Raw genomic sequence first — 19,807 nt, 5'->3', positions numbered from 1 at the left:
TAGATAACTGCATTAGTGAGAAATTGAACAGGAGCTCCTAATAATCCTTTAGGTGAGTGGATATGCGACTACAGATCTACCACGTTATATAGTATATTAGTGGTCTTATTAAATGTTTTTTGTTTTACTTGCTTTCTGTGTAAAACGAATGGGTGTAACCTGTATCCAGCATAATAATTTACTGTCAATAATCTGCATTATATACTGTAATTCTGTTAATCATTTTGGTCATAAGTTTATCATCTATTATTTGGTATCTTACAGCTGTGATAACACTTATACATTAATAAAGTAATGATGAATCTTGCAAACTATTAGTTAATTCATGGTTTATTAATAGTATTGTTAACACATTAACAGGACATATACAGTGGGTACAGAAAGTATTCAGACCCCCATTCATTTTTCACTGTTATATTGCAACCATTTGCTAAAATAATTTAAGTTCTTTTTTTTTTTCTCATTAATGTACACACAGCACCCCATATTGACAGAAAAACACAGAATTGTTGACATTTTTGCAGATTTATTACAAAAGAAAGACTCTTTATATCTCATGGTCCTCAGTATTCAGACCCTTTGCTCAGTGTTTAGCAAAAGCACCCTTTTGATCTGATACAGCCATGAGCCTTTTTAGGAAAGATGACACAAGTTTATCACAGCTGGATTTGGGGATCCTCTGCCATTCCTCCAGCAGATCCTCCCGTTCTGTCAGGTTGGATGGTAAATGTTGGTGGACAGCCATTTTCATGTCTCTCCAGAAATGCTCAATTAGGTTTAAGTCAGGGCTCTGGCTGGGCCAATCAGGAACAGTCACGGAGTTGTTGTGAGGCCACTCCTCCGTTATTTTAGCTGTGCTTTGGGTCATTGTCTTGTTGGTGAACCTTCGGCCCAGTCTGAATTCTTGAGCACTCTGGAGAAGGTTTTCGTCCAGGATATCCCTGTACTTGGCCATTCATCTTTCCCTCGATTGCAGCCAGTCGTCCTGTCCCTGCAGCTGTAAAACACCCCCACAGCATTATGCTGCCACCACCATGCTGCACTGTTGGGACTGTTTTGGACAGGTGATGAGCAGTGCCTGATTTTCTCCACACATACCGCTTAGAATTAAGGCCAAAAAGTTCTATCTTGGTCTCATCAGACCAGAGAATCTTATTTCTCACCATCTTGGAGTCTTATTTCTACTCTAATTATACAATATTACCTGTAAAAAAGGAGGGGTTAATTTTACAGTATGTATTCAGTAGTGCACTGTATTTTTAGAATACAATTGTAATTCATGTTTTACAGTACCCTTGTAAATTTAGTGTTACTAACAACTATAATTGCCAGTAAGTTGCTGTGAATTTACAGTAAATTTTTTACAAAGCTTGCGTCACTCACTCCGTTGCTCTGATTGATTGGTCTATCCAATTGAGTGCAGAGGCGTTTTCACCCCTTAATTGCAGCCATATCACTCATTCTGACTAGAATCCAAATATGGCGATGTCAGGCTACATGTTTTATTGAAAAAACAAACACAAAAAAACACCTTTATCCGACTCAATTGCGTGCATGAGTTACGTGCAGCTTGGTGTTTCCATCCAACGGTTCTTAAGCGATATTACAAAATGCGCATAAACACTGCAGTAGGCAACATTTTCACCAACATTCAGAACATCTGAATGCATCTGTATGTGCAAATCAAAATGGCACAACACCAAACATACCAGAAAGACCAGACCTTACTTTAATATAATTTGACAGGTTCATCATAAACCACACATTCATAGAAAACAGTAACACCACATGGATAGGAACAGAGCAGAGAACTACAGCGATACAAGACATTGTGAAAGAAATTACATCTCAGGCTCATTAATGGTCACAAAGAGCTTAACCAATTAATGAGACAGACACACACACCACACACGTTTTTGACAGTGTGAAAGAGCTGAGAACAAACTTTAGCATTTGTTTACATCAAACATCTCAGGCTCATTAATGGTCACAAATATCTTATTAATAATACAATTAATGACACACACACGATCATGTGTTTGTGACAGCACATGCCACTAGTGAAGTGAAACCAGTGGACTCCTGGATGTCTCAAACAGGTTCTTTAGCCCATGTCCTCAGTGCTGTGGGTTGTAGACTGGCGGCAGAACTCTGCGTGAGTTTGCTTTGACCCATGCGTGCTCGATCACGCTCTTGAGCGGCAGACGCATGGACGGACTGTGGCGGAGCAGCTTCGAGATCAGATCACGAGCCCCGTCAGAAACCACTTTAGGAAACTGAAGATCCACCTGCGGCAAACAAGAGAACCTCTACATCAGCATAATGTGAACATGATAAGATAGCAGTCGAGCGTTAAGTTAAAGGAAGTGTATGTAAGATTGTAACCAGAACTGGTACTGCAGGTGTATCCCCCTTCCCCCTGACTCGAGGTTGCCAGATTGGCTGCAGGATCAGCAGATGTGGTAACCCCAAACACTACTGACTTGGTGATTGGTTGATAGGTGGAGGGCGGAGCTTCAGGCCAAAACACATGACATCATCAACATTAGCTGAGCTGCAACAACAACTTTATAATGACGATATCTTGGCCGGACTACTGTTGGCAGTGATAGAAGTATCAGGGAACTACACTGCCACCAAAATGGTCGCATATGTGACCTTTTGAAATGCCATTGCGACCCTAATTTCTATGGGGTCACAAATGTATCCCTGATTATTTTTGTACCTACCATATGTTTTATGCAATATACTATGATATGATTTACTATGAGCATTTATTAATACAGAAATGTGTATTTTAAGAATACGTTTTACAACGTGCTCTGAGCATTCAACACATCAAGTTGTTTTCAACCCCGCGACCCCCGCCCCCTCCCGAAATGTAGGCGAGGCGTAGCCTAACGTTGATTTAGAAAAATATACCTCTCGTTAAGACATACACAGCAAGCGCATATATATCTCAACATAGCCTACAATCTGTACGTGTTGAAATGAAGCGGATAATTGACTCATATTGTAAGAAGGGAAGCTCAAGTGTAACAGAACCATCACTTGATGTTGATGCGACATGTCAAACGGAGCCTGTGAGTGAGAATGATGAGGCTGAGAAGGATTCGTCAGGGAAAGCACACGCGGGAAAAACGAAACGGACATATGAATTTCGACACCAGTGGCTCGAAGAATACCAGTGGTTAAGGAACCAAAACGGAGCAATGCACTATGTGTACTGTAAATTCTGTGGGCCATGAATTGCGGGACTGTCCAAATTTGTAACTGCGTCAAAACAATTCAAACACGAATCATTAGCCGCCACGTTTACATGCACACTTTTTTTGTCATTTCAATTAAAATAATTCTGATTGAAAGATTCAGTGGACTGTTTACATGAGACGTTATCTAAACCGATCTGGGGTTTACATGAGCTGACTTTCAATCGCAATCATCACAGAGCAGTTTGTCTGCCGCATCAGAAATGTCGACGCTTCTCTCCAGCAGCTGAATGTGTTCACGGATGCCATTGTAGCAACTCTCAACGGCCACCAGGACTTAACCGGTTTTATAAAAGCTATTTATTTGTTGTAAAGTGTAATAATCATCTCAGAAAAAAATGTATTCTTCTGTCAGGCGCAGTTGAAGTAAAAAGTGCCTGGGACAAACGCTGTCAAGACGAGAGGATGTAGCCAGGCTGTCTTTGTCATTATGCCAACATTATCTTCATACGTTCTTAAGAAATAAAAAGTTCACCCCTCAGAAAAATTAACTTTCCTCTCAACATTATAGCCTGCGTTTAAACCATAGACTGTAAAAAAACGCGGCGCGCGGTCAGTGGTGAAGACACGCGCTGTATCTGTATCACGTCATATAAGGACGCACACTCAAAAGTAATCCGGTCAGGTCGTTTACATGGTTACATTTTTCATGAAAGGGTTTATCCCACCCCTCTCAAACCGATTACAATTTCATTCGGTTTGGGCATTTTTATTCAGATTGAGGTGTTTATATGGAGCATTTTCATTCGGATTGGACTTTTAAACCGATTACAGTGCTTCATGTAAACGCACTGAAGCTTCACAATGACAGTATGAAGCACGCGAAGTTTAGAGACAGGTACATATCCCGTGACGCAGCGGCACTCTCTACTGCATTTCGGTGTCGAGATTTAGCAAACCGATGCATTTGCTAGTGAGGAATCTGAATTGATAATTAAGTTCAATGTAGTTTATAATGTAACCAAAGAGGAAATGCCTTTCACCAAATTTAAATCGCAAATTATTCTTTTGAAGAAGAAAGGGGTGGCCATTAATCCAACATACGCTAACCACAAATCATGTGCTGAATTTATTGGAGTAATCTCAGACACTCAAGCAAAAGACCTGTGCCAAAATGTGGATTATATTTATTTTATTTTTCCTTAAAAGTTCAGGAGTCTGCCCATCTGTGCCCACCACAGCATGTTGAAATGCAAAAGAAATTCATTTTGCACTTTGTGTACTGTATTTTTTATTGCAATAAATCTATCCCAACCAATGTTAAAGAAAACAAGAAGGCATGTGGTTTAAAAGATGGCAAGTAAAAAAAAAAGCACATCTATATGCAATACAGTTTCATTATTGTTCATTATTATCCAGAGTGGCTTACTATAAATAATTTGTGCGACCAAATCATGTTTTGTGCCAGTAACTGAAAAAGTTAGTAGCGCAAGTGCCACCAGTGGAAAAGGTTAGTGTAGTTCCCTGAGTATTAGAAATTAACATGATTTATTAATGTCTAGAGACATATCAGGGCCATTTTATGATTAATTGAAATGCATTTCTTACATACAGTTCCTTTAAGATTTTTGAGAAGCCATTTTCAGCAGAAATAAGAGGCAGTAATAAACCTTAGTGATGCGCTTGTATGTTTCCGAGTGGCTGGCCGTCTCGAAGGGAGGGTTTCCCACCAGACACTCGTAGCACAGCACGCCGATGCACCACAGATCCACCTTCTCATCGTGTGTGTGGCCTTCGATCATCTCTGGAGGAAGATAGTCCAGCGTGCCACACATGGTGCGGCGTCTGAAACACACACTAAAGATCAGCTGGTTGCATTGACACGACTGTGTTCTGGTTAGTGATCGACCGATATAGATTTTTTTTATAACCGATACCGATTATTTGCATGTTTATGTGCCGATATATAGAACCGATATTTATTTATTCTGTTATTTCTGTTTTTTTACAATTACAGCAACAGCACCGAACTGAACTTTTTAAACACTGTAATAGAGATCGCTAAGACATGTGACCAACTGGGCGGCAACCTCGTCAGAACAAAGAATTATGGGTATGTTCGGCCCGTTTACATGGCCTGGCATAGCAGGATAGTGTTCTGGCTTGATAATAATTAAAAATTAGAGAGAAAAATCTGAATATAATGAATATAATCATACAAAATGCAGCTACTAATACAAAAAAAAAAATCTAGTTAAAGGGGTCATATAATGGCATTTTTGTACAAGTTAATATGATTCTTTAGTGTCTAAATGAAAGCTTTGTAATATACTTTAATTAAAAATTCTCATTAATATTGTAAGAAAACACTCATTTTACCTCGTCAAAAACAGCTCTGTTTTCAGCCAGCCGTTCTCGTGCATACGGCTTTAAATGCTAATGAGCTTTGCTCACCCTGCCCCTCTGTTCTGTGGGTGCTTTCACTCACTCACACACACACACACACACACACACACACACACACACACACACACACACACACACACACACACACACACACACACACACACGTCGCCGTTGACAATAGTAGAGCCGAAAGAATAGCGAAGCGAGTCTCTGAGGAGATCTGTGCAACTTTAGTAATATGAACCGCAGGGATGGAAATTAACTTTTTTTGTCCACCGGCCACTGTGTCTGGTGGATTTTAAAATCTCCCAGCCACTCAATGTTTTTACCAGCCACTTTCTTGTTTTTAACCGACAATGCATGTGAAAAAATAATACTACAAGCTCTACAATACTTAAGCAGTTTATTTAATCTCAAGTCTCAATGAAATACTGACATTTTCTCTTATACACACACAAACCATGAACTGATTTACATTTCATTAAATGAGTAGGGCTCTGTGCTCTCTCTTTTCTTTTTTACCTGGATGTGGCGTTTGGATGATTCTTGGTCTTTTATGGCTTCCAGTTTTAGGTTTTTAGTCCCAACAATGAAACTATTCGTTTTGGCATCTTCTGAAGTGTGTTGACGACATACCGAACAGAACATTGTCAGTAGGGATGCACAGAAATAAAAATTATTGGCCGAAACCAAAACACTAAAAAGAAATGCTAATTATTAGTACCATTGCATTTATGACTAATGCTATGACTGTGTAACTTTACTAAAAATCAAGGTATTGGAATTGCATTAATTCATATTAAAGTTTCAAATAATAAATCAATTACAAATTATGCAATATTCATTTAGCACATTGCAACAACCCACAGTATAAAATAAAATTCAAACTAGAATGTTTAACTCGACCTCACTCATGTGTACATTAAATAATAATGTACAGGTCTACTGGCCTGCAGAAAGGTACAGAAATTGAATAAAGTAATCAAATATAAAATAACTGCATATTTAACTGTTTAAATTAAAGCTTAATCCTTATTTAACTTACAAAAGATATTCAATCAAGAGCAGTGAGTGATGTAATTTTGTTTGACATTAAACAGACAGCAGTAAAGGCTACTGCCCCTTTAAAAGCTAGTGCAGGGATATGCTCGCCTTTCTCGACTGTATAACGTTCACTTGAGGCATATTCAGACTGTCTGCTAGGATACTCATCAAGATGGACATGTTGGCTTACTTCTTGTGTGAGTTTGTCCGTTTAAGAGCAAGACTTGAAAGAGAACTCAATATTTGCGTGCTGGGAGACGTGTGCGTGCTTTCGGATGATGCACAGTGACGGATCTTCTCTCAGCGCGTGCAAGTTCTTATTCGTTCTTACTCGCACTACATCTGGGTAATGACGGCGAAAATGACTGGTCATATTCGGACATACGGTCGCACGGGGGTGAAACAGTATGCTATTTTTATTTACCCGCCACGGTGGCTGGTAGGTGAAGCGGGTTTACCCGCCACAACTCAAAATCACCCGCATTTGGATGGTGGCGGCTAATTTCCATCCCTGATGAACCGGTGTCTGACAACGGGACAAGACGACAGCTCCAACGAAATTCAACATTTAAGGCTAAACAGGACGTTTCTGAATGGGTGGTTAACGTAATGTCACTGATCTGCCTTTATGAACAGGCAGGGTAACGTTAGCGATGAATGCTATGTGTTTACTGAGGTTTACATTAGTTCATTGACAGATTGATGTTACACCTAATGCCAATAAAAACGTTTTTTCTATAAATGTCGGCCTGTCAGTGATGCTTAATGTTATCAATGCAGTGTAACTGTTACAACACGATTTATTTATTTTTTGACAGTAACTTATAAACCATCTACATAATTAAGCTTATGTTAGTTACCACGTCCACGCTAACTTCATCACCAGCGTACACAGTTTGTAATAACAATAACCATAACACTTTGTTCATTATAAACGTGGGATTATGAATTATATTGAGAACGTCATACATAGAAAGCATGCCATAATGTAACTTACCAACTTTAGCCGCATTCATCCTGAAGCGTGTACGCGTTTCAAACTACTCACTGGTGAGAAATGGTTCGCGCAGACATAAAAACATTGACGAAAACAAAACTCAGCCACTGCGTCTTCAGCAGTTCGGATTTAGGAACATCAGAATGACTGCTGTGTTCATTATTACACCCAAGAACAGAACACTACAATCGCTTAGACGCCATTCGGCTCCAGCCTATCCACAATGGCGGACTATGATGAGCTTGCTCAGGGCGGGTCTGAGATGAAACGCTGCTTGTCAATCAACAGTCGTGGGAGGGGTGTCGGGTCGTGTGACGTCACACGGCCGAATGGCTCGATTTGAGACAGGGGAAAACATACGGATTAAAAAAAACACTGGATGGATTTTAATCATTATAGGATGGTTGTGTACAGGCAATGCCAACACACATTTCCATACAATCAGCTTGTAAAAGTGCATGTACCATTATATGACCCCTTTAACTAGAAGAGCATAATTTAATTCGTTTGTTAAATAAGAGGCGATCTATCGCTCGTTGCCACTGTTATCAGTGCCGCGGATTTCTCTTGCATACTGCAGCCATCGCAGAGATTTTCTATGTGTTCTGGTGAAATCAGGAAACAAAATGCACAAAAACTGTCCTTGCTCGATGTACAATGTGATGCTATTCGGTTTTGATGAGGAAAAAAATACGAGGGCAGATTAGAAACCAGAGCTGAGAAACCAAGATGCATTAGGGATTATAAGCAAAGTTTGCGAATCTATGCCTTTATTCACGTGAAAAATCTTGGCACTAACGCCTGTTTCACACCGCAAGCGTGAGTGGCGAGTGAGCAGCGCGTATTTTTTTCGGCGCCCATGTTAATCAATGAGTGCATTCACACCGGGAGCAGGAGCAGCACGTGAGCGTCAAGCAGCGTCGTGTGAGCAGCAGTGAAGCGGGGGTTTCGGCGGCGAGCCTATTTTTGCTGCGCTGCTGACGCTCAATTAAAGTGAAAGCACACTTAGGACAAAATAAATGTGATTTCACACAAAAAGTGCCTAAAATGCACACAGGAAGCACGTGTGGTGTGTTTTAACAATAACTGGAGTATGTCATTAAAGAAAACAAAGAATAAAAATCATCTGTAGAAGATTACCCATTTAAACTTGTTTTAATTATTCAGTTTGGGTGAAGTATTATAAAAAGTAAAGTAAACTACCCAGAAAATATAATAATTTATTTTAGTTTAGTATTTAATACTCAGACAGGAATAGGCTCTATCATTGTGGGAGCCGCTGCTGTGACACTGCACCAACGCTTCTAGTGTGAATACTCTCGCGCGTCTGCAGCTGCAGTCACGGTGTAGTGCTCTCACTGCTCACGCTTGCGGTGTGAAACAGCGCTAACGCTATATTGTGTTTAGATGCAAGAATTAAACATGAGACCTATATATCAATAAAATGTATCCAACCCCATTTAATGTACAATATACTGTCAATGCCATCTTTTGGACATTCATCATATTGCATAGATTTTTTTTCCTCAAACACTCTAATCTGTTTATTTTTAAGTTATACTTAGATGAAAAAAAGAAAATCAATTGTTTTATTGGTTGTATTACGAAGGTAATCTTAGGCCTCCTTACTGCTGCCATCCATGCCATTCGTCGCCTTTTTGTCACCTCGGAAACATGGCTTAGTTTTACTATTATTTTTCCACGCTGGAAAGCGATAAAAGGATATCCCGTTCTTAAGCTTTATGCCACTTCTATTGTGAGGATGACTATTGCAGTTTATAACACAGCAGGTAGACGGCATCTTGAACACTGCATTCTTCCTCCATGCAAATAAGAAGTCTGGCGCCCGTTTGTGCCGCAGATTCCCAACATGCTTTGCGTTCACCACTGAGAATACGTCATGATGACGACACATTTGTAATCTCTGTTGCAATTTCACTCCCTTACATACAGAACAAAAGACACTTCTTCATTAAAGGGGTGTTTGCATGCGATTTGACTTGTGTAACTTTAGTTAGTGTGTAATGTCGCTGCTTGAGCATTAACAGTCTCTGCAAAGTTACAGCGCTGAAAGTTCACTGCAAACGGAGATATTGTCTTTTAAAGTTACGGCAGTTTATTGCCTACAAAAATGGCCGGTTTGGACTACAACGAGCTTCTTCCTGGGTTGGTGATAGGGCTGTCAACGAATATTCTAAATTCGAATATATATTCGAATAGGTAGTAGAGGCGTGGCTGTCTGCTTTGCGAGGGAGCGCGCGCATGGGGGTTCAGGGACAGGTCACAGCAGGAGTCGCACTGTCACTGCTGAAAGCTGACGTGTCTTGCAGGGAAGATGGCAGAAAGTGCAGAGCCCAACTCGACCGCGGCAGAGAAAGAGATTTTAACTCCATAATCTAAAAAGCCATTTCTGGAGGTACTTTGGATGTTGGTCGGTAGGAGGTAAAATTGTTTGACTGCGGGATAAAGTTATATGCAAGCTATGTAAGATACAGTTAGCATACCATGCCTTGTTTTATTTAACGTTAAATAGAAACATTACTAAAGTGTACGCTACTGTACTGACTGAAGAGATATTGCAGGAATAAAGGATAAATGCACTGCTTTCACTGGTGTGATTATTCACCATTTCATGTCAGGGAAAAGCTCCATGTTTAGCACAGCAGAGCTCGCTCAGAGCGCTCAATATGCTGTAAAACTTCAATCAATATTAATAATATTTCTTTCAATCACTGAATGAAGCCTGCTATATTGAGGACAAGAGTTGCGCCCTTAAATCGCTTTGATCAGCACTCTGGTCAAGGTCTGCGGTCGTGGCCATTAGTTGATTTACTTGTTTTTGTGTAAGTAATACGTTGTCAAATATGTTTAAACTTAAATTAGACTACCTAGATAGATACATAGTAAATATTAATAAGTCAAATTTGAACATTTAATATTTGAATAGAATTCGAATATAAAAAAAAAAACAAATGAATGAAATTCAAATGGGATAATGGAGGAAGATTGACAGCCCTAATAATTACACAATAGCATCTCATAACATCTTATTTGTGCATTACCATTATATTAAATACAGTTTATTAATTAAGGGAAAAAGGTTATTTTAACGGTCATGAACCAGCGAATTGATTCATGATTCGGATCGCGTGTCAAGCTGCTGAAATCACGTGACATTGGCGATCCGAATCATGAGTCGATTCGCTGACTCATAACCGTTTGAATCTTTATTTGAGGATTGAAAACAAACCCAGAAGAGAAGCCAATGCTGAATAAAGTCGTAGTTTTTGTTATTTTTGGACCCAAATGTATTTTGGATGCTTCAAGAGACTCTAATTAACCCACTGATGTCTCATATGGACTACTTTGATGTTTTTATTCCCTTTCTGGACATGGACAGTATAGTGTGCATACACTTGCATACGCTCTCGCACTAAATATAAAATATCTTAAACTGTGTGTGAAGATGAACGGAGGTCTTACGGGTGTGGAGCGACATTAGGGGGAGGAGTTAATGACAGACATTTCATTTTTGGCTGAACTAACCCTTTAATGACAGCCTTGTACGCGATTCTCAAAACGTCCACAAGATCTAATGAATCCAATATTACAAAACCAATACCCGATTATGGAAAAATGCTTAAATATCAGGAAACGGATATATCGGTCGATCACTAGTTGTGGTGTATTATGGGGTGTTTGTTACCGTAGTGATGGCGCATGGACGGACCAGCCGAAGTCTGCGATCTTGAGTTCTCCTCTGAAGCCCAGCAGAAGGTTCTCTGGTTTAATGTCTCTGTGGATCACCTTCTTTTCGTGACAGTAGTTCAGAGCATCAGCCAACTCCTCCATGTACTATAAACACACACACACCAGCTTAAACACCAGCTCTGCACAACAGACGATGATAACACTCACTACACGAGTGTGTTTGATCACTCACGGTGGCGGTGCGCTGATCGTCAAATCGGCCGCAGCGCTGGAGCTCTTTGTACATCTCACCGCGTGGAGCATACTCCAGAATCAGATACACACGCGTGTCGTCATAGAAGTAGTTGTAGAACTGCAGGATGTTTGGATGCCTGTTCTCACACACACACACACACACACACACACACACACAAATTGGTTTTTACACTGTACAAACTTTACATTCTATCCCCCTACACTGCCCCTACCCCTAAACCTACCCATCACACACCCACACACACACCCTAAACCTACCTATCACACACCCTAAACCTACCCATCACACACCCACACACACACCCTAAACCTACCTATCACACACCCTAAACCTACCCATCACACACCCACACACACACCCTAAACCTACCCATCACACACCCACACACACACCCTAAACCTACCCATCACACACCCTAAACCTACCCATCACACACCCACACACACACACCCTAAACCTACCCATCACACACCCACACACACACCCTAAACCTACCCATCACACACCCACACACACACCCTAAACCTACCCATCACACACCCACACCCTAAACCTACCCATCACATTAAACATTCTGCATTTTTACTTTCTTAAAACAAAAAAAACAAACAAAAAATAAACTCCTCCTGTGTGATTTATAAGCCTTTTGAAAAGTGGGGCCATGGGTAATGTCCTCATATTTCACCCTCTCCTGTAATGCCTGTGTCATACCCATGGCATTATACACATTTGTGTCCTCATATGTCACAAAAACATGCCCACACACACACATACGGATGTGCCACATCATACCGTTCATGATAATACCAGTATACATTTTTACATGATATATATATAAAAAATTAAATAATAATAAATAAATAAAAAAGTGTCATATCACAATATCAAGGATAAAGCAACATGATGACCTATGGCGCATTTACTTTCCCTAGCGCGCACAACAACAACAACACTTGTCAGAGACACACGAAGAGCAGCATGTCAGCCTCCGATGATGATTTAGAGCCTAAAAAGTGAGCCACTGGGAGCTACTAAGAGGTCAGCCCTCCTGACAACTGACATAACATTGACAACTTAAAGCTGTTCTTGATGTTTGCAGCGCAATATTTGACCGGAAGGATAACATTGATGGCTATTTTTGTCAGTTACGGCTCGTTAGATCCAGCATTCTGCTTCCTTTGAATCAGACACAGAGATAAAGTAATGCGTAAGATTGCGTTTATTTGAAGAAATGGATTAGATCATTTATTTGAATTAATTCGATCGAGAGAGATTCATGACTGCATCTGTTCAGCGTCTCTTAACAATGAAGATGTGTTTATTACTTAAAAATAGCAATGTAACCCCATCATTGATGAGAAATATAATGTAGTGATCCAGTAGATTAGCTATTTTATTGCTAAAAGTCGTGGGCCGGCGTTGATAAGTTTCTGTACTCCTGAATCTGCGGCGCGATCTCCGCTCTTTGTATGCGAGTGACGCGCGTGTGTGTGCTTCATAATGACAACAGCGCATTATTATCGACCAATGATTCATCAGACTTGGAACTACGTGTGCATTAAACAATTTTATTGCACACCTTCCAGCCAATCAGAATCGAACATTCAGACAGACCATGGCATAAATACTATAGTTATTGTTAAACTAAAATGTTGTTATAGTTTAACTTAAGATGTCCAGTGAAAACGCTAATAACTTGTACCTTTCATTTTTTACTTGTGCTGTGTGTGACTATAAGGCTGCTGCCACCTCACCTGTGTGTGTGTGTGTGTGTGTGTGTGTGTGTGTGTGTGAGAGAGACTATAAAGCTGCTGCTGGCACCTTATGACAACACACTTTGAATTAAACGTTTGCACTAATAAATTTTGCTGCTTATCAGCTGCAATAACCAGTAAAACTTTGCTCCATATATTTTTTTCTAAATCGGCATAAATATCGTTTTCCCCAATATTCTTGAAATATCGTGATATAATTTTGAGGCTATATCGCCCGCCCCTATGGATCAGCATCATCTCACGACATGACTTGCTCAGTTGGGGACACTAGTAAAATTTCAATGCAAGTTATTCAACTAAATATCCAAATAAAATTAATTTATAATACTATAATACTGATCTGCCAACATTGTCGCTATATGATAAATTAAAATAAGCTGATGACATCACGGTTTTCTCTAGAATGACTGTACAGCCAAATCTAATTCTGCTGCAGTATTGTCCTGTTTAACACTGAAGCTGCTTACTGTGAAGTAAAAGCGCTTTATAAATAAAGGTGACTTGACGAGCGCTTGTATAGGAAGCAGCTCAAACACACACCTGAGATGCGACTGGATCTCGATTTCTCTCCTCAGCTGATGCTCGACTCCTTCCTTCTCCATCTGAGATTTGAACAGGACCTTCAGAGCCACGACGGCCTTCAGCTTCCGCTCTCTCGCCAGGTACACGTTGCCAAACTTGCCCTTTCCGAGCGGACGGCCGATGTCGAAGTCTTTCATGGAGAATTTTCTGGAACAGCAGTTATTATTATTAAACACACTGGAGGAAACTAATGTGCTTTCCAGTACACACATCTAAACATTGTTAACTCAAGATACATTTAACTCTTGGGTTTTAAGTAGGGATGCTCATTTTGACCGATTAACACTATCAGTATTATTCAAGTAATAAAGTATTCTCGTAAGTTTATAATATGCCATTGAAAACCCATACGGGTGAGGGGTTCGAATGCCGGTCGCCATGTTGCTCTTCCATCTTGAAAGTACAGTAGCCAAAGAGGGACATACCCGTAAATTCAAGCTTCGCCTTTCGCGTTTTAACACTCGATGGCACCGTGTCGAAGGTGAAGAGGGGGATTGCCATGTTAATCTTGGACTAAATCAGCCACCGTAGGAGTTAAAACGAAATCATAAATGAGAGGAACAGAAACTAATATTCACTGGATGGTCATAAACCTTTACACCGCTAGATGGGGGAAAATATCACACGGTGGAGCTTTAACCTTACGGAGCGCTTCGACACATGCAACCACACGTGCCGACACAGACATTTAGCAAAATGAAGCAATGGGAAAGAAGAAGCCTACTGTGTGGGACTATTTCGACAGAAAGGGTGACAAAGTTACGTGCAAAATAAGCTACGCTGTATTACAACACAGTAGTAGCACAGTCAGCAGATCCGCGGAGCCTCGAGGCTCGCGCTGCGGAGACAGACGAACGTAAACGAAGACTAGACTAACCCACATCACTTAGACGTGTTACTTTTTAACAATTAAAAACCAGTTAAGGTGTGGATTGAGGTAGGCCTGCTATTTTTATTTGACTGAAAGGAAAAAAAACTATTCCGGCTTCAAACGGATTCAGTGTATTTTCGTTTTGTCTCAATTTGGTAATTAATTTAGTGAACATATTTAGTGTAGGCCTATTTATTTTATACATTTAATTTAAATGATTTTATTGTTTTTCTCTATTGTCAGAGACGCTGCAGGTGCGTGAAAATGTGATAATGTGTGACTCGAGGTTCTGTTGTTCAGCTGTTCTGCTGTTTGCACAGTAAAATAAACATGTAATAAAAGTATTTTTATTGAGTCACAGACACTCGTCAATTGTATTTTTATTTAATGCCAATTCAATATTATAATCTTATCAGTTAACGGTTAATAATAGAACTTTTTCACACTTCCGCTTTTTTAACTGGAAGTTAGTTAAGGACGTGCAAAGACACTTCCTGTTACCGTAGTAGTAGCTCGCGGGAAATGCAAAAATGGGTGAGTCAAAAAACAGGAGTTTTTATTGTGTCCCGGGTTGTTTGTGTTGTACCCAAAAACAACCATACCTGTCTTTTCACTCATTTCCGTCTGATCAAGCAACAAGAAATTTGTGGATTCATGCTGTTAGAAGAGAAGGGCCGAATTTCGAACTGAGAAAAGGCAGCACTTACGTCTGTAGCAGACACTTTGACAAGCAGGATTACTCCGGTGGAACAACCATCAGTCGCCTTAAAAGTGGTGTTGTCCCAAGCATTTTCCCTTGGAACAATTTTACAGTACCACCCAAAAGGGAGTCTGTATTTGAAAGGGTGAACAAACGTCAGCTGGTCCCTCCCAGGCGGATGACAACGGAGCAGCTGCTAAAATGGATCACGATTATGTGACACACCCACCCGCAGGTAAGGTGTAAGTAACGTCTAAACATTACAGTTGTGTTATAAATATAAAATGTACACATCATTTGCAAGTTTTCTTGCCATATTGACGCTTTTTATAGTTAGTCTTTGCAAAACAACATGTTTTAAGTGGTTTAAAATGATACATCAGCAATTCAGCATCCTCTAATGGTATTTATGGTGTCTGCGAAATTTGTAGCCTTTGTCCAGTTTATTGGTCTTGGTCGAAGAATTTGCGTCAAGAAAGGCTCAGAGAAAACACACTGCCGGTATACATTTTGCTGAGTATAAGCGCGAAGCGGAAGAACGCCTACGCGTCAGTGACGTATTTCCGTTTTTTGTGGAAAAAGGTCTATTGATTAAAAAGCATCGGTTGTCGTTCGGGAAAATTAACCGAAATGAGCATCCCTAGTTCTAAGACAATCAGCAAGTGAGTTTATGCATAAAACAAGAACAAACATAAACGGTTATTTTTTACACTATCGACAGATGTGATTCATTTCTCCGAAAAATTAACCATAGTTTTGCTTCAAGTAAATGTAAATTAACTTCAGTGAACTCTTAACTACATTTACTTAAAGGGTTGGTTCAACTAAAAGGAAAATTAGCCCATGATTTCCTCTCCCTCAAGTCATCCAAAGTCTATTTGACTCTTTTTTTTCAGACAAATACAATCAGAGTAATGTTAAAAAATATCCTAGTTTATAATGCTTTATAATGGCAGAGAATATAACATGGAAGGCCAGTGGAACGAGCAAAACAAAACACTGGTCATAAATTGGAAGTCTAAAAGAAGAATTGCAAAAGGGGCTGTCTAATGTTATGCTAAAGAATCGGTTCAGTGCATCTTATAAATATGATAAACTACTCTTGTGAGATATGAACGATCAATACTACTCTATAGATACTCCAGTTAACACGAGACTGGCAGAAACGGTGTGTGTTATGAGCCTTTAAGCAAAAACTCACCTGTGAAGAAGTTATTTTGCTTCGAATAAACGTAACTTCAGTTAATTTTTATATACATTTACTTAAAGGGTTGGTTCACCCCAAAAAAGTAGATCCATCCACCATATAAAAGTAATTCAGACGTCTACAGGTGGTTATTAATGGACTTCTGAAGCTAATGAAAATATCCAGATTTATAATTTTATAAACTATTACCGCTGGCTCCTGGCATGATGTATTGAGGACCTGAGCTTACTCTACGCCTACATCATGCGAGGGGTCACTCTTCTGCCGGAACTAGTCTCTCATACAGCCATTACCGGAAGCCAGTGATTATACAGTTATAAATATGGATATTGTTCTTTGCTTCAGAAGGCCATTATTAACCCCCTGGAGCCGTGTGGATTACGGTTATGATGGCTGAAGCACTTTTTGGGGCTTCAAAATATAAAGTACCATTCACTGCCATTGTTTATTTATTATTTAATGCCATATCAGCAACAATGGCTATATTCATGGCAATCCGCAGTATCTTCACTGCCATTATAAAGCTTGGAACTATAGTTGGCTGAAAGAAGCACGTCATACACACCTAGGATGCCTTGAGGCTGAGAAAATTATGGATAATTGTAATTTTTGGGTGAACTAACCACTAATTTCTCACACATTTACATGATCTTCATCAGGACGGAAAGATAAAACACTCCTTGTTGTGCAGCTTCATATTCATCCAGTGGTTTTAAAGGTGAACTCACTTTGAGCTTGACTTCACTGGAACTCTTCCAGGACCTGAAAGAACACAATCTATCAGAGGCTGTCACAATACCATGCAGCAAAACTTGTGTTTTAGTATGTCTATTAGAAATAACATCTTTTATTGTCTAGTGGAACTAAACAGTTTCACCAGCCAGACAATAAAGTAACTTAAGGAATGTCAAACCACACCTACATAGTTAGTTTATAAAGGCGAATCGTGATACATTCTGGAGGTTTAGTTACCTGTAACGGTGTGTGTGTCTGGATTCATCTCACCAGCAGTCTGAACAAACACAAACACACATGAGCATCACACACACGAGCATCGCAACACACACACACACACACACACACACACACACACACACACACACACACACAGCTGGAGAAGGGCACCTGATCTCTGTAAACTGCACTATGACTCGCTGAATTAACAGAAATAGTAAATGAATAGAAATGGCATGTTAATGTTTATCACCTGTGTTTGCAGAGCTCTGGGTTCCCTGTTCTCTTTATTCTGATAAAAAAAAACACAGACATCTCAAACTCAACAATTAAAGCACTTAAATCAATGAAAACAAGACAGTCCACATATGGATAACCTAAAAACACAATTATTACTAATGTATAATAACGTCTGACTGGATGTCGCACTCGTAGTTTCGCTCGGACAACTACTTCTGATTCGATACAGGCCAATTCCTTCACTACTCTAACACCTCCTACATACAGATATAAACACAAATATATGCACTTGTACTCAAATTAGATTATTATTATTATTATAAGATTATTAAACCTGCATGATGATGACTCTTCTGCCCTCGCGACTGCCTCAGTTCTTCCGTTTAACCGCCTGGATTTAAAATGAAACCTAGCTGTTCGCTGATTGGCCCTACCGCCATAAGCGTCTCGCTGATTGGCCTATTGAAGAGAGCATTCATTGGGCAGAGACCTGTCAATCACTTTGGCCCCGCCTCGGAGATTTTACTACAATATGAAATTGCGATTCATACATCTGCTGAAAGTTTAATAATTAAGCTTACGACTATTAAATAAGATGCAACTTTTTGAAAATATGGAATCTGAGGGTGCAAAGAAACTAAATATTGTGAAAATCTCCTTTAAAATGCTTATTAATATATATTTAATATATTTACGGTAGGAAATTTACTAAATATCTTCATGAAACATGATCTTTACTTAAAATCCTATTGATATAATGATGATAATTTTGACCCGTACATATTGTTGGCTATTGCAAGAGATATACCAGTGAGACTTGACTGGTTTTGTGCTCCAGGGTCATTAATATGAATTCATATTTAATATACATCTATTTTCTGTACATTTGTACAGAAAGTAAAACATAAATGTAGGCTATATTACCATTGTTGTATAAACTGTAAATGTAACGGAATCTTATTTCTACTAAATAAGGTACAAAAAGTGTTTTAAAAACCTTAATAATGAGATAAAAGTCAAAATTATGAGATACTAAGTCATTACGACATTAATGTCATCATCTGATATTTTTAATACAATCTTTTCGACTTAAAATGTGGAAATTATGTCATTTAAAGTCATAATTTGTACATAATTTCATATGTAACAAAAACAGATTTCTGTAATTATGTGTACAAGTTCTGTATTAAAAACAGTCCCCAAAGATATAAAAGACAATGCACACAAACTCACTGAGAAAATGTATGTTTAATTCCCTCATAAAACACAGAGAAAAGAGAAACAGCTACAAATCCCGTCATTTCTCCTCCTGAAGTCTTACGCTCTTGTAAAACACTGAAGAGAGCACAGGACGATCTCCATCTGTCCGACAAACTCTTAATATAGTGTTTTTCATTTGCATTTTCTTCATGTCCTGAAGAATCTCACACTGACTTCAGTGAGATGAGCAGAATGAACTCGAAGAGCGCTGGAAACACACTGTCTCATACACACACACACACACACACACACACACACACACACACACACACACACACACACACACACACACGATAAATTAAGAACAGCTCCATTCAGATCGAACATTTCAATTTTCATTACATTAAGCATTTTAATATACCGAAGCACCATGTAGAAATGCATCATGCATTTTTGGACACTTAGTCAAAACTAATTGAGCTACAGGAAAGCTTATATTACACTTAAAAAATATTTTACAGTGCCCTATTCCAGTATTTTAGCGGTCCTAGTGTTGTTTGTCAGTGTTCTTCAACAGGTCCTCAAGGTCTAAAAGGCTTTCCTTCTCTCATAATCTCCACTGCAGCATCAGCTCTTTTCTCTCAGTGTCTGAAAC

At 39.3% G+C, this 19,807-nt stretch overlaps 2 protein-coding genes across 4 annotated transcripts in view; both read right to left on the bottom strand.

Annotated features, from left to right (window-relative positions):
- Positions 1-1,725: 1,725 nt before the first annotated feature.
- On the bottom strand, positions 1,726-18,362 carry aurkb (aurora kinase B). Its single transcript, XM_067456710.1, has 9 exons — positions 18,287-18,362; positions 17,966-18,004; positions 17,731-17,770; positions 17,487-17,520; positions 13,939-14,127; positions 11,600-11,738; positions 11,363-11,511; positions 4,880-5,054; positions 1,726-2,288 (listed from the first exon to the last, which is right to left on the bottom strand). Exons 1-9 carry the CDS (start codon positions 18,290-18,292, stop codon positions 2,118-2,120), a joined length of 942 nt encoding a protein of 313 aa, XP_067312811.1. The 5' UTR covers positions 18,293-18,362; the 3' UTR covers positions 1,726-2,117.
- A 786-nt stretch (positions 18,363-19,148) lies between these two features.
- Positions 19,149-19,807, bottom strand: part of tmem107 (transmembrane protein 107) — a 4,313-nt gene continuing 3,654 nt past the window's right edge. For 2 of the 3 annotated variants that reach the window (XM_067458146.1, XM_067458147.1), the window contains exon 6: positions 19,149-19,431. In XM_067458146.1, the coding sequence (XP_067314247.1) occupies positions 19,377-19,431 (55 nt within the window). In that variant the 3' untranslated portion in view covers positions 19,149-19,376. The remainder of the gene's footprint in view (positions 19,432-19,807) is intronic. The other variant, XM_067458145.1, reaches the window with a different exon arrangement.

Source organism: Pseudorasbora parva, chromosome 11 (genome assembly GCF_024679245.1).
Source record: "Pseudorasbora parva isolate DD20220531a chromosome 11, ASM2467924v1, whole genome shotgun sequence".
Classification (NCBI taxonomy): Eukaryota; Metazoa; Chordata; class Actinopteri; order Cypriniformes; family Gobionidae; genus Pseudorasbora; species Pseudorasbora parva.
This window is presented reverse-complemented; position numbering and strand designations above follow the sequence as displayed.

Coding starts and splice junctions, on each gene's coding strand:
- aurkb (XM_067456710.1), bottom strand. Junction 11,739..13,938: donor GAGATCCAGTCGCATCTCAG/GTGTGTGTTTGA, acceptor GTGTGAGAACAG/GCATCCAAACATCCTGCAGT. Junction 5,055..11,362: donor GTCCATGCGCCATCACTACG/GTAACAAACACC, acceptor TGTGTGTTTCAG/ACGCCGCACCATGTGTGGCA.